The sequence below is a fragment of the Rutilus rutilus genome (genome assembly GCF_951802725.1).
Source record: "Rutilus rutilus genome assembly, chromosome: 2".
NCBI classification, from domain to species: domain Eukaryota; kingdom Metazoa; phylum Chordata; class Actinopteri; order Cypriniformes; family Leuciscidae; genus Rutilus; species Rutilus rutilus.
The window spans coordinates 3,196,452-3,210,788 of NC_140210.1; the positions used below are offsets into that span (position 1 = coordinate 3,196,452).

General features: G+C 38.9%; 1 protein-coding gene across 1 annotated transcript; it reads left to right on the top strand.

Annotated features, from left to right (window-relative positions):
- Positions 1 to 11,455: 11,455 nt before the first annotated feature.
- slc5a3a (solute carrier family 5 member 3a) lies at positions 11,456 to 13,527 on the top strand (the record flags this gene model as incomplete). The annotated part of the gene is made up of 1 exon (XM_084400753.1): positions 11,456 to 13,527. The coding sequence occupies exon 1, from the start codon at positions 11,485 to 11,487 to the stop codon at positions 13,525 to 13,527; it is 2,043 nt and encodes a 680-aa protein (XP_084256879.1). The 5' UTR covers positions 11,456 to 11,484.
- Between the last annotated feature and the right edge of the window lie 810 nt (positions 13,528 to 14,337).

Below are 14,337 nucleotides of genomic sequence, written 5' to 3' on the forward strand. Positions count from 1 at the left end.
GAAAGTGTCATCTCAATTATTAGGTGTCTTCATTTGATCCTGTCGCTAACTCATAACCATTGTGCCATTTTTCCAGTGGCTTGTAAAGTCTCTGGACTGAGTGGTGAAATACGGTGAGGAGTGTAATGAGAACATCACTCTCTGCTCCTCAGTGCAAATGTTAAACCGCAGCGCTCAGACAGACGAGAAATCCTTTGGTGTCTCGTCAACGTCATGGCAACAATGTAAACCCACCATGGTGAGAAAACAGTGGAGAGGAGTGGATTTACACTCAAGTTCTTAGTCACTGTGCCAACACATATTGTGCATGCTTATGAATATATTTGCACAATATGCACATTTATTAAAAGACTTATCGGTCATATTTCACTGCAAATTTAAAAGGAAAAAAAAAGTGAGCACATTGTAATGGTCATACAATAGTTTTAGTTTTTTGTATACATGAATTAATATATAGTACATTACCATACAGTACATACAGGCAGTATGATTTTTATTCAGCAAGGATGCATTAAATTGATCAAAAGTGAGATTAAAGACATTTATAATGTTACAAAAGATTCTATTTAAAATAAATGCTGTTCTTTTGAACCTTCTATTCATCAAAGAATCCTGAAAAATAAAATGTATCCTGGTTTCCAATTAAAATATGAAGCAGCACAACTGTTTTCAACATTGATAATAATCAGAAATGCAGCAAATCCGCATATTAGAATGATTTCTGAAGGATCGTGTGACACTGAAGACTAATGTAATGATGCTGAAAATTGAGCTTTGATCACAGGATATAAATTACACTGTTTTAAATTGTAATAATATTTCCATTTTTACTCAAACTAATTCAGCATTGGTGAGCAGAAGAGATGTATTTCAAAAACATAAAAAATCTAAGGGTGAGATATAACTCTACGCTGACAATGCTGGATCGATGTGCCTGTGCTCAAACAGGTCCAGTTCTCCTTGTAAGGCCGTCTGCTGCACAGGGCACACATCCATCCATCACTGAGCGAGTGTGTGTTGCCATCGAGTCTCTGCAGTCGCTCTCATCCATATGACACTTTCCATGCCAGACTGAAAATGCTTAGTTTAACCCTTAAAGTTTCTGAATTGCACACTAACATGCTGTTTATTGCATACAGCACAGTATATAGGCCTACTGTTTCTAAAGGGGTCCCTTTTTTTTTTTTTACAAAGTCTTGATTTTGTTTTTGGCGTGTACTAGAATAAGTTTTCATGCTTAATTGTTCAAAAAACACATTATTTTTCACATATTTTACATTATTAGAGCTCCTCTCTCCCCAGTCTGGTTGAATGCGTCGTTTTTGATGAAGCCCCTCCTTCTGAAATACGAAATGTGCTGTGATTGGTTAGCTGGCCCAGTGTGTTATGATTGGCAGCGCTTAGCATGTGTTTGGGAAATGTCCTGCCCCTTCATAATCTCGAGCTCTACTCAGATGCAAATATTAACAATGGCGTAAATTTCAAACCATTTCGAGCCTGATTCAGACCCTGACAATGTTAAAAAAAACAAAGATTGTGCTGAACAGATATCAAACACGGAATTCACGGAATTCTTCTTGTTTTGTTTTTTTTCTTATACAGTAGATACAATGTTATCCACCATTTTGTGTTGTCACCAACCCGGGAAGAAGCTCGTTGTAGTTCCTACCAGCCCTTTGTTGTAGTCCTTAAAAGTGATTTCTGTTAAAGAAAATATCTCCCTTTGCATTGAACTTTGAGTGTCGTAACTTTGCAGATGTTGTTTATGCTCAAACAGCAACATTATACACTAACTAAAGTTAGAAAAGTGAATCATAATCAACGCTGCAGGTAGAGGAGATGATGCACCAGATGAGGCACTTACTGATCCGGAATAACATTATCCTTTGTCTCCGGAAAAGGGCGCTGAACTTGGGTCTTTAACTCGACCTCCAGCTCTTTCAGTCGGACATCACGCCGCGTCTCAAGCTCAAGTGCCCAGACGTTTAGCAGCTGACTCTGATACTGTTGCCGACTTAATTCCAGGTCTAATTCTTTTAAACGGATTGCCAACCGTTTCTCATCCGGTGAAGGGGCAACGGAATCTATGCCATGGACTTCGCCAGATTTGTGGTCTGCCTCCTTAGCACCCAAACCTTCAGATAGTTCAAGGTTAAAAGCAACACCCGGAGCCACACCGTCTTCCAGTAAGATCCTTTGTTTTACAAGCTCAATGCGCAACATCTCCTTTTTAAGTGCATGACGAGGTTCGTAAATATCAAAGAAATCTGCAATCACTAGTAAATCGTCTTTACGGCACTTATCAAATTGTTCATGTGTGGGCACGATCGTAAATTTGTCCAATTAAAATTTTACATTTAAATCCCCAACTCCCTAATCCAAAACAGGCAATAAAGATCAAACAAAAAAAGTGGCGTCAGTCTCCCTACCTCCCAAATCCAAAACACAAGTATATACAGGTAAAAGAGCAAATCTGGAATCTAGGTCGTTAAACAGGCGGTAGTCATTATCACTAATATGGCAGTTCACAAGAAACAAACAACAAATTCTCAAATGCACACCCCAGAATAAACATTCTCAACAGTCTTACTAATACACTAAGTAGCAAAGTCAGGCAAGACAAGTGTAGCGAGTGAGCACAAGGCTAATGAAAGCAGTAACGAAGGAGGCTTTTTATACACGTCCAGGTGTCAGCTGATCAATCAGGGCGTGGCACCAATCAGACTGCAGGAACCAATCCGGTCTTCTTCCTGGATAAAAACAAACACCTCCCACAACAGCATACACACACAAACACATAAACAGACCAAAAGGGATGCAACACAAGGACCCCGTTAAAAATGCACATTACGCAACACATTTGGTGTGTTCACACCCATGTTGTAATCACAGAATTAACGAGATGACTCGTACATGAGCTGTACACGGACTCAAAATGCTACCAATGGCAAAATGAATCTGCAGTGGAGCTCACAGGAAATTCCCAGTTCTATGAGGATGTGAATGAAGTCGGAATCTCGTAATTACGGTAATTCCGACATTTCGTGAACACACCTTTCAAAACCGTTACTGCGTTCACACCATGGCTGTTCCACTCCTAATTTTTATGCCCTTTACTCGCTTACTTCCCTCCGTCTTGTGGACTCGGATGTGCGTCATTGCACAAGTATTATGCAACTAAATCTCAACATAATTAAAATATTATAAACTATTATGCGATTAATTCTCAAAATAATCAATATATCATACAGTACAGTTAAGTGGTTTACGTTCTCAACGCTGCTGTGGTCACGTGGTACAAGAGCTCTCAGAAAATTCCCATCTTACAAGCTGTAATTATGAGGGCTGATTCTGAGGGCATGAACGCTTTTTACAATCTTGTAATTACGGTAATTAGGCTACGACATGGCGTGAACGCACCTAGTACAGCACGCTACATTGATGTCATATTACCCTTTTTACATGCATGTTTAATTCAAGAGACATTCAGTTATTAACACCTAAAAAAAAATGTTTTGTACTTCATTTTTGCATTGAGTTGTTTTTAATTTGAGTCTGATTTCGGAACACCTTATTTCTGCCAAATAGGTATATATTTACACAAAATTGGATTTAAAATGCCAGATATGGCAGATGGTATTTAAAAAAAGAAATGAAATCTGTTTATGTTAAAATACTGAAGTTGACATTAGTTCTGGTTCATAATTGGAAATGAAAGATGCATTGTGGGCTACAGATGGTATTTTACAGTGCACATTTCTGCAAATAAGGTCATTATGCTGCACACCATATGCATACTGCAGAAGTACAACCTACACCTCATTCAAACTGAATATAAAGCTAGTGATACACTCATAACAGATGAGCAGAATATCATGCAGATTGTGAAGTGGAGTGAGTCTTGGGATCCATTCAAGGCAACAGAAGGATCCTCGTCGGCGCACCTCATGTTCACAAAACCACTCTAAACATCCTTCCTGACCATATACAACACTCAGTAAACGCACAGTAAACTAAACGGACAGGACGGCCTGCACATTAAACCAAACTATAAACTATTTTCTGTTTGGACGGAGAATGCTGAAGGCCAACTGAGAAGTTACAATCAGACTAGGTTTCTGCAGCATATTCAGGTTTCTTGTAAAGCTATCTGTCTCCTTGTGTTTAATACACATCAGTTTCATGGCCGGTCTAAGAATAGTGAAGTGCGTTCTGAGAAACACTTGCTTTGATATTCTGCTATCTAATGCAGTGGCATATTAAAGTCTGGTGTTTCAGAGGAGCTGTAACTGTCCTTTAGTCTATGAATATTCGCTTCAAATAATGTCAGCAGTAATTCTCCAAGCTGTTCATTTAAAGATTAAAGTGACTGATCGTTAAAAAAGTCCAACTTTAAACATCAAAGGCATCGAATGTACGTTTATTTGTGGACTAAACTGACAGGGTCGCATATACTGTTAATCACTTCATGGGAAAGAAAAAGAACAAGATGTCTTTAATATAACAGTTTTTCTCCCAAGACTGCAATGAGATTAAATAGAGAGTGAATGGAGACTTTTTTTTTTTTTTTTTTGCATCACATGCATCTCGACTATATCTCAAACTGTGCTCAATAAACCAGTCAGTAATCTAAAGATATCAGATATGAACTCATCTTAGATGACAACTACTACAGTCACTAGGTTAGGTCTGTTCTTATTCATTTTAGAAGAAACATCTGACGCAAAAAAACATAACATGAGAGCTCAATAAACAGTGCTGACATGAACTAAATCTAAAATAAGCCTAGTTTTTGGTAATTATTATAAAACAAAATTAATAAATAATAATAAAAAAAAAAATATATATATATATAGGCCTATATTTTTTTTTTGTATATATAATTACCAAAAACTAGGCTTATTTTATATATATTAGCATATATATGTATATGTGTGTGTATATATATATATATATATATATATATATATATGCTAAATATTAGATTTTTTTATTTTTTATTTTTTTGCCTTAATTAATTTTTTTTGGCAGCTAAATGGAATAAAGAAAATTAAGTTGATGAATAAAATTGCTAAAACTGAAACAAAAATCTGAAGAAACTGAAAATATTTATATAAAAGCATATTTAATAGCATATAAACAATACCAAAATAATGTTGCTAATAAGTGTCCTGAGATATGAAAGAGCATCTTCATCTGGGATGTTCACATACATTGTAATGCATTTATGAGAAACATTTATTTTTCTCTTCCTCTCCCCGTTTTCAATCATTTCTCGTGAACACAGGTCTTTTGGTTTCCTAAAATGGTCTGATGAGCTCCATCTGTGCCCGTGGTTATCAGAAACATGTCCACCTCTTGTCATAGAAACATGTCCACTGCGGTCCGATCATTAGCGTTCATGATAAGCGTCTTCTGGCGGCGAGTCTTATCGGCACGTTTAGCGCTCGAACTCTTGCGTCATCATCGTAAGGCAGCGAGCGACTCGGGCACTGGTGAGGCCTTACATGCTTTCATTGTTGGTTGAGTGACAAAAATAGCGTGTCCTCATTATTACAACATGTGTGAGGTTTTGTGGCCCACACACCACATGAAGCAAACGCGAAGAAGTGCTCTTTTATGCCACGGTCTCTGTCGAGCTCCAGCGGATGCCATTGACCTACAAAGAGTGAAAGTCGTTGTGTGTGCAGTGCTTGCAGCTGAATGAAGCCATTTCATCAAGCACAACTATGCTATAATGAGTATGTGCAACATTTGAATTTGAATTTAGCTCCGCCCCTTCTGTAGCCCCGCCCCTGTTCAGCGCTGCGCTCCTTGTGTTCTGTCTTCCGGTTTGTATTTCCACAGCATGAAGGTAAGATCTTACGGATTTATGAATGAACCGCTCATTTTAAAGTCTTCTACTGGCATTTGTTGTGACATTCACTTCAAACATTACAATGCTTAAATGATAACTTTCATTAACACTACAATAAATAAATCCACTTAACCAGTTAATTACTCTCAGACAGCAATGCCGAATATACAGAGCTAGTGCAAAACTGGAAGTTCAAACACAAAATTCAAAAGATGGCTGTGCCCTTGTTTGGGTTGTATAAATGAAATTCTACAAGCGTCAGTTGTGTAAGCGCTTCACTGTCATTCATAAATCCCCTCCCGTGGCCTCTATTTATTAAAGGGATATTAAAGTGTCCATCGAATGTGCAATTCAGAATCTCGCCGGATTTCTAAGTGGTTGTTATATTATTGTGGCTGTTTGCTAGAATGTTATTCTGTGGTTGCTAGGGTCTTCTAGTGGTTGATAAGGTGTTGCTAATAGGGTGTTCTTGATGGTTGCTAGGGTGTTGTTATGTGGCTATCTGGGTGTTGCTCTGTAGTTTTTGCAACCCTGCATCTTTACACGGCATTAGTAACACCAAGGTCTTGGGTTTGATTCCCAGGACGTGTATGAACTGATAAAATGTACACTTATTTCGGGCCCTTTCACACCTACCGTGTTTGGTCCGGATTTTCTGGCTTTTCAGTTTGATCCGAATCAAAATTACAGGTGTGAAAACTCCCCCGGACCACGGCCCGGACCAAACAGATGACATTTGGTCAGACGTAAAGAGGTAGTCTCGGTCCGGATCAAACTGAACAAAGGTTTGGTTCGTTTCTAGTGTGAACGCATTTTCTGTACGGTTCGGACTTTCAGACCATTTACAGGAAGTTCCGGATGTTCCCGCAGGATTGCTCGCAGTCTTCTCCTCCTTTCCTGCCGGCGATGATCAAATGTTCGCACAACGAGGACGTTGATTTGGCGAATGTGAACTAGCCTGGAGTATAGCTGGAGCTGCAGGGAGTAATGCCGTAATAATAACAGTATAGTGGCAACGATATGCGTCTGTTCATTCATTCTTGTCAAAGTTTCCCGACGAACTGACAACACGCTGACGTCAGAGGCACATCCGCTTACAAACCAATCAATGTCAGCCCGCATAGATGATGACGACAGGACGCAAGTGTGTATGTAAAGTTCTTTAGTGCGCTCGCATAATTGCAATGTGAAACCAAACCAAAACCTACCGAATGTATAGAAAGTGTATCAAAACATGGACTTTGGTGCGGACCGACGTTCAATCGGACCTTAAATGCAATGTAACAAAATATTCATAAAGAAACTATGTATTATTTGAGGTATTGTTCATGTATGTTGCTTAAATGGTGCGAATTGTTGTGATCTCCATCCCTAAATATTTACATTTACATTTATTCATTTAGCAGATGCTTTTATCCAAAGCGACTTGCAATAGAGGAACATAATCTATTCATCACAGAGCCAACAATAATCATAATGTACAATGCCAGCAAGAAAGTGCATATAGAAGGAGGGATCTTCTGTCGTCCTCTACTCCACTACACAGCGCTCAGACACAGAATCAGTCGGAGCCGGTGTTGAGACAACCCAAGGGTTCGACTAACCTATTTCTCTTCTTTCTATTTGTGTTCAATGGCTGCTGGGGCCTGAAGCTGCGGTCAAAGGAAGTGTCACTAGTAGCAAAACTATCCTGGCGATTTAAGATTTAAGTAAATACGATTTTGGAGGTTTTTATGTTAATCTGTTATCATTTATCCACTTTCATGTCTTTTGAAATCCATATGATTTTGCATTTTCAAGCAAAATGCATATACAAGCTGATTGTATTCATGCAATGAAAGTAAATGGTGACTTTCTGTTATTGATCATTTTGGAAATGGAAAACCCAGTCAAGTGCACTGCATTGTGGAAGACCATAACCAGCACAATATGCGAAGTATGCATACAGAAAATGTGCATACTGGGCAAAAGTGTGCAAGTGCATACTATACTGCCAAAATAGTACGAGTAATATGTTAGCATACTATTGCAGATAAAGCCACGGGGTTTGCAGCACACGTCCTCAGACGCCTGCTTTGGTCTTCACTGCATGTTTGAACACTGTCAGCTTTGAGCTCTTCTGCCCCCTAGTGCATACTGAAAGAGAGCTGTCAATCAAAACTGTACTCCAGGGAAGAAGGAGGCGGGGTACTGTTTTCAAAAGCTGTCATGCTAGAAATTTCCAACATTACACAAAAATTACGGAAAACCATATCATGATCCGTGTCCGGGAAAAAAGGTACATGTCCAATCACCTTCACTCTCAGAAAAAAAGGTACAAAAGCTGTCACTGGGATAGTACCCTTCAAAAGGGTTCTAATATGTACCATTTAGGTACTAATATGTACACTTTTGGTACCAATATGTACCTTTGAGGGACTAATATGCACTCTTTAGGTACAAAGGTGTACCTTTTGAAAAGGTACCGCCACAGTGACAGCTTTTGTACCTTTTTTCTGAGAGTGTTGCATGTCAAAAAAACTGACATATTACAATTTTTTTGTTATTGTAGAGCTGGACTGTATATATAATTTATATTGTGATACACAGTACAGCACTAAACAGACTGTGATTTCACACTAGTGTTGTATTATGTGTATAGCCTTGACCTACATAGTCACACCTGGCCTCTTACATACAAAAAGATCTTTATCTACTCATGTACCAACTACCACTCAGAGATTGTAAAGCACTTCTTCTTCATGGAAACTTCTGAACTGAAAGACAATGCTGCCACCGTCTGATGATTATATGTAGTTGCAGTCCTTCCACTGCCACTTGCGTTTCTAGTGCACACACACCCAATAACACACATATAAATGAAATATATTACAATATAATAGTTGTGATACAACGAATAAATCATCATTCATAATCAAGACAAATACAGACACAAATGTAGCATACCTTACTCAAAACTCTGTTGTATTACCAACACCAAAATAGCACTTTCCATGTGAAAACATTTTCCCCACATGTTTTGAAGATGAAAATGTTATCTCATGTCATGTTCCTGTTGACGTGGTGTAATCATTCGTGGGTTAGGTTATCTCTACTGGTTATCGGGTTCATGTTAGCACTCACAGATAGTACGCTGAACATGAAGAGATCGTTATGAAAACAGTTAGATGATGCTGTCTCTAATTAAAAGGTTTACTATGGCAATAATGACAAAATACCATAGTGACTACTACCTGTAAATTGATATGGGATCTTATTTAAACAGCGTAAAAAAAAAAAAAAAAAAAAAAAAAAAACGTTTCTTTTTATTACATAGATAGTGATTTTATTGTTTCATAATAATGCAGTAGCATATAGTTAAGTCTGTATGTTTAGATTATCAGCAACCCAGAAAAATGAAAGCACTCTATCAAAAAAAATAAAAATAAAGCCATGTGCTATTCTTTGAGTACCATCTCAACCTCATGAAACAGGATATAATATATGTCATATTATCATTGTATTATAAACAATACAGTAAATAGTCCTGCTCTGTATAAAAAAGTTTTTTGGGACATGTACGCATTGATTTAATGTTAATCATTCAGTAGCCTACTAAACTATTTGTCAAAGTAATTATCCTTGGTTTTGCCAAAACGCCAAAGTTTAAGTAACAATTAATACAGCTACATTTATGTATACTATATAAGTATATGACTATATAGTCAACATTTAAAGTGGAACAAAACCTTTCATCAAATGAATTTTGAACAATACCCGGTCTTGTCTTAGGACAACTTTGATGAACTTTTTTTTGATCCACTTCAAATGTTGACTACTGTGTCTGTCTGTATGTACCGGTATATGTGTGTGTGTGTGTGTGTATATATAATGTTTAATTCATATCAATAGTAGCACCCTAATGTACCTGGCTTGGAGAACTATGTCAGGCTACGAGTCTCTGATGACTTCACTGCACCACATCACACATCACTTCCCGCGGGTGGGCTCTAATCTTGTGGGCTCGGGCTGTACAGATGCGCGGGTTTGCGCGCGGGGGGGAGTAAATAGATGGAGGAGATAAACTCTTTCCTCTTCACACACCGGTTCAAGTGCACTGACAGCATCTCTGGTAAGTATGTCTGAGTTTTTAACGTTTAGAAATCACATCGATCTCTGTAAGACTCTTCATGAACTGTGACGCTAATTTCAGTGAGTTTTCCATGTGTTTTTTATTATTATTGTGCAGGGTGTTGCTTAGTGCTTATCAAGTATAACGGGTTTAACGTTAAATTGTGCATTTGAGTAACGATGGTTAACTTTTAAATAAACATCTGGTTTGATGGTAGATGACAACTAACATGGATATTAACTTTTCATGGATGATATTATTATTATTATTATTATTTTTAATGATTTTTTACATTATTTTAAAACATTACGATTTTAAATTACATGTGTGGCATACAAGTGTACACGCCCTCTAGAGTTTCATGGCTGAACTAGATATTTGTTTCATTTTTGCTCAATGTCCTAAATCCTAATTTTTTGTGGATGTATGAAGTCAGTTCTCCTTAAGTTGTCCTATAGTTCATCACATTAACATCATCATCCACAAACCACTAACAAACATGAAGTTTGAGGTTATTTCACTTAAACTGAAAATTCTAATTTCTCCAAAAGCAGATGTTTTGCATATTTACATTTCTTCAGAATATATTATGTGTTGAAGAGCATGAGAAAAACTTTTTTTCTTCCCGAAAAACAAATAACTTTTTTTTTGTATTAAAGTCCCCCTGTAGTCAATAATTGTATCCCTTAAAACTCATCTTTGGTCACCAAAATTACATATTTAAAGTTTTTTTTCCCTTGAAAAAAAAAAAATTCATTCCTTAAAATAACTTGAATTTTATTTGACTTGAACTCGACACCCTTGCCTTATTTAGTATACGCGGTTCTATGAATATGCAAATGAGTTTGCACATGGTTTGTCTTAAAGCACATTAAAAACATCCCATAGACGCATTAACAACATTAAAAACTTGATTTTCACCACAGGGGGACTTTAAGAATATCAAGAATATTTTTAGCTGCAGTTAATGTTAGCTCACAAATATCAGACAGTTCTCATCCCTTACCGGCTGAATTTCAGATGTTGCCATCTGGATCACGCTTTAAACTCCCAAAATTCAGAACCAACAGACATAAACACTCTTTTGTACCTGCAGCCATTCTACTTTTTAATTCTATAAAGAACCATAGATAACTCATTGACTTACAACTTATTGATTGTTTAGTGTTTTTCATTGTTTTTAACTATGCCTGCAAGGTTAGGCAATCTTTGTACTGTGTGTGTGAATGTGTGTGTTTTGTACTATACTATCTTCTGCACAACAAATAAATAAAGTAACTAACTACATAAAAAATGTAAAGGGATGTAAATGTAAAGTACAGTAACAAATGAAAAGGACAGTGTTTCATAAATTGTAACGCTATCTGTAGACAATCAACTAAAATTCTAAAAAGTTGTACTTTTATTTCCTGATCTGTACCATGTTTGCTAAATGTCTATTTTTTGTCTCTCTTTTAGAATTATTTGCTACATGTGGCCCACTCCATGTATGTCTTGATCCATCAACAAATAAAAAATGGCATCAACAATGGAAGCAGCGGATATCGCTGTCGTTGCCATGTACTTCGTTCTTGTCCTGTGCTTTGGCTTTTTTGCGATGTGGAGGGCAAATCGGGGAACCGTAAGCGGATACTTCCTCGCCGGCCGTTCCATGAACTGGATCATGATCGGTGCATCGCTGTTCGTCAGTAACATCGGCAGCGAGCACTTCATCGGCCTCGCCGGCTCAGGAGCTGCGAGCGGTTTCGCCGTCGCTGCTTGGGAGTTTAATGCGATTTTACTCCTCCAGCTCCTGGGATGGGTCTTCATACCCGTTTACATCCACTCAGGTGTGTACACCATGCCGGAGTACCTCTCCAAAAGATTCGGTGGGAAGCGGCTGAAGGTTTTCTTCGCATGCCTAACTCTCCTCCTCTACATTTTCACCAAGCTCTCCGTGGATCTTTACTCCGGAGCGCTTTTCATCCAGGAATCTCTAGGCTGGAATCTCTACGTGTCCGTAATCCTGCTCATCACCATGACCGCTCTTCTCACGGTCACTGGCGGACTAGCGGCGGTCATCTACACGGACACCCTGCAGGCTTTCCTCATGATATCGGGCGCTTTGTGCCTGATGGGGATCAGTTTAGCCAAGGTTGGAGGTCTCGAGGGTTTGCACACCAGGTACATGAACGCCATTCCCAACATCACTGCCATCAAGCTAAAAAGTAACATCACTTACACAAATTCCTGCCATGTGCATCCCAAACCAGATTCGTTCAAGATCTTAAGAGGCCCGATGGATAAAGACTTGCCGTGGCCTGCTTTTCTTCTAGGCCAAACTCCAGCCTCGATCTGGTACTGGTGCGCCGATCAGGTCATAGTCCAGAGAGTCCTTGCAGCCCGTAATATTGCCCACGCTAAAGGGTCGACTTTGATGGCCGGCGTCCTAAAAGTCCTCCCGATGTTTATCATAGTGATTCCAGGGATGATCTCACGTGTGCTTTTTGTTGATGAGCTTGCTTGCATTAGTCCAGAGCACTGCATGCAAGTCTGCAACAGCAGGGCTGGATGCACAAACACCGCATATCCTCGTCTCGTCATGAACGTCATGCCCGTAGGATTACGAGGCTTGATGATGGCCGTGATGCTCGCCGCTCTCATGAGCGACCTAGACTCGATCTTTAACAGCGCCAGTACTATCTTTACCCTTGATATCTATAAGATGGTACGTCGTCAAGCTTCCTCCAAAGAGCTCATGATGGTGGGACGCTTGTTTGTGGTCTTCATAGTGGCCGTTAGCATAGCTTGGGTCCCATTGGTCATTGAGTTGCAAGGTGGTCAGATGTTCCTCTACATTCAGGAGGTGTCTGATTATCTGACGCCACCCATTGCTGCACTTTTCCTGCTCGGCATCCTCTGGAAACGTTGCAATGAAACCGGTGCATTCTGGGGTGGCATTGTGGGCTTCCTACTTGGAGCCACAAGACTAATTCTTGCCTTTGTCTATAGAGAGCCGGACTGCGACACAATTGATAACCGTCCGTCCTTCATCAAGGATATTCATTTCATGTATGTGGCGACTGTGTTGTTTTGGGTTTCAGGGCTTGTGACGGTAGTCGTCAGTCTTTGCACAAATCCACCAAGCAAGGAACAAATTGCTACGACAACTTTGTGGGGACTACGCAACAGGAATGCACACGCAGATGCACACATAAAAGAGAAGGAAGGCGATGGCAAACTTCATCAGCTTTCAGAAGAAACTAAAAAGGAGAAGACGTCGGATGAAGTGGAAATGAAACCATCATCTCAGGTTGTTCAAACAGGCCCTGAAATACTTCCAAATGGCCACTTGGAGTCTCAACACACCCACAAACATGCAGGAATATGTGTGAAGTGTTTGGATTGGTTCTGTGGTTTTAGTGAAAGCTCAGAGGAAGCGGATTCACCTTTGGGAGATGAAATCAGGAGTGTAACTGAGATGCTCAAAGAACCTCCAAAAACCAAAATTGTCCTCAATCTCGGCCTCTTGTTAGTGTGTACACTTGGAGTTTTCTTGTTTGTATACTTCTCTTTGTAATGCTCATGATTCTATCTAATGTACAACTCAAAATGTAATGTGATGATGCCAAATGTTACTGATACTCTTAAGTGCTGGTTACCAGGGCACTGGTTACAATGTTTTGTTTGTTTAATTAGTACACTGACAGACAGAGCGATCAAATTTATGTCATTGGATGTGACATTTGACAGGCAATATAAAAAAATAAAAAAGAAACTACTAAAATAACACTTTATTTTACAGTGTCCTTGTTACACGTTACATGTGTACACAAACCCTAATCCTTACCCTATAGTAAGTACGTGTATTTAAATAATATTACTCAGTACTTAAATGCATAATTACACTGTAACATTGACACCTTAAAGTCTCCCTGTAGTCAATAATAGGCGGATCTTTTGTGACGTCATTGTTTATGTTTGTCGCGTTGCATCATGGGAATTGTGTGGCAGGAAACACCGCTAGATACCTGTAATTTGATTGTTTTGCACGTTTGGAGGAGGATTTAGAGAAGAGGATGGTTCACTTGTCGATTGTACGGCTCGTTGGGGGCCTGATAAAAAGTTTTTTCGAATTCCCTCCGAAAAGGATCGCGAAAAACGAAAGAAATGGTTGCGTGCAATTAGGCGATTGAAACTGGACGCTCCGAAAAAAGCCTGGATTCCTGCAGCTACTGATCGAGTTTTTGAAAGTCTCACACTGAACACAATTGAATTGGTACAACAGTCACTACATTTTCAATAAATAAATAAATAAGAACACTGATCAATGAAGACTTACCCGGCTTTGCAGTCGCAGTGAGCAGTGATTATTTCGCCGTTCTCTTTG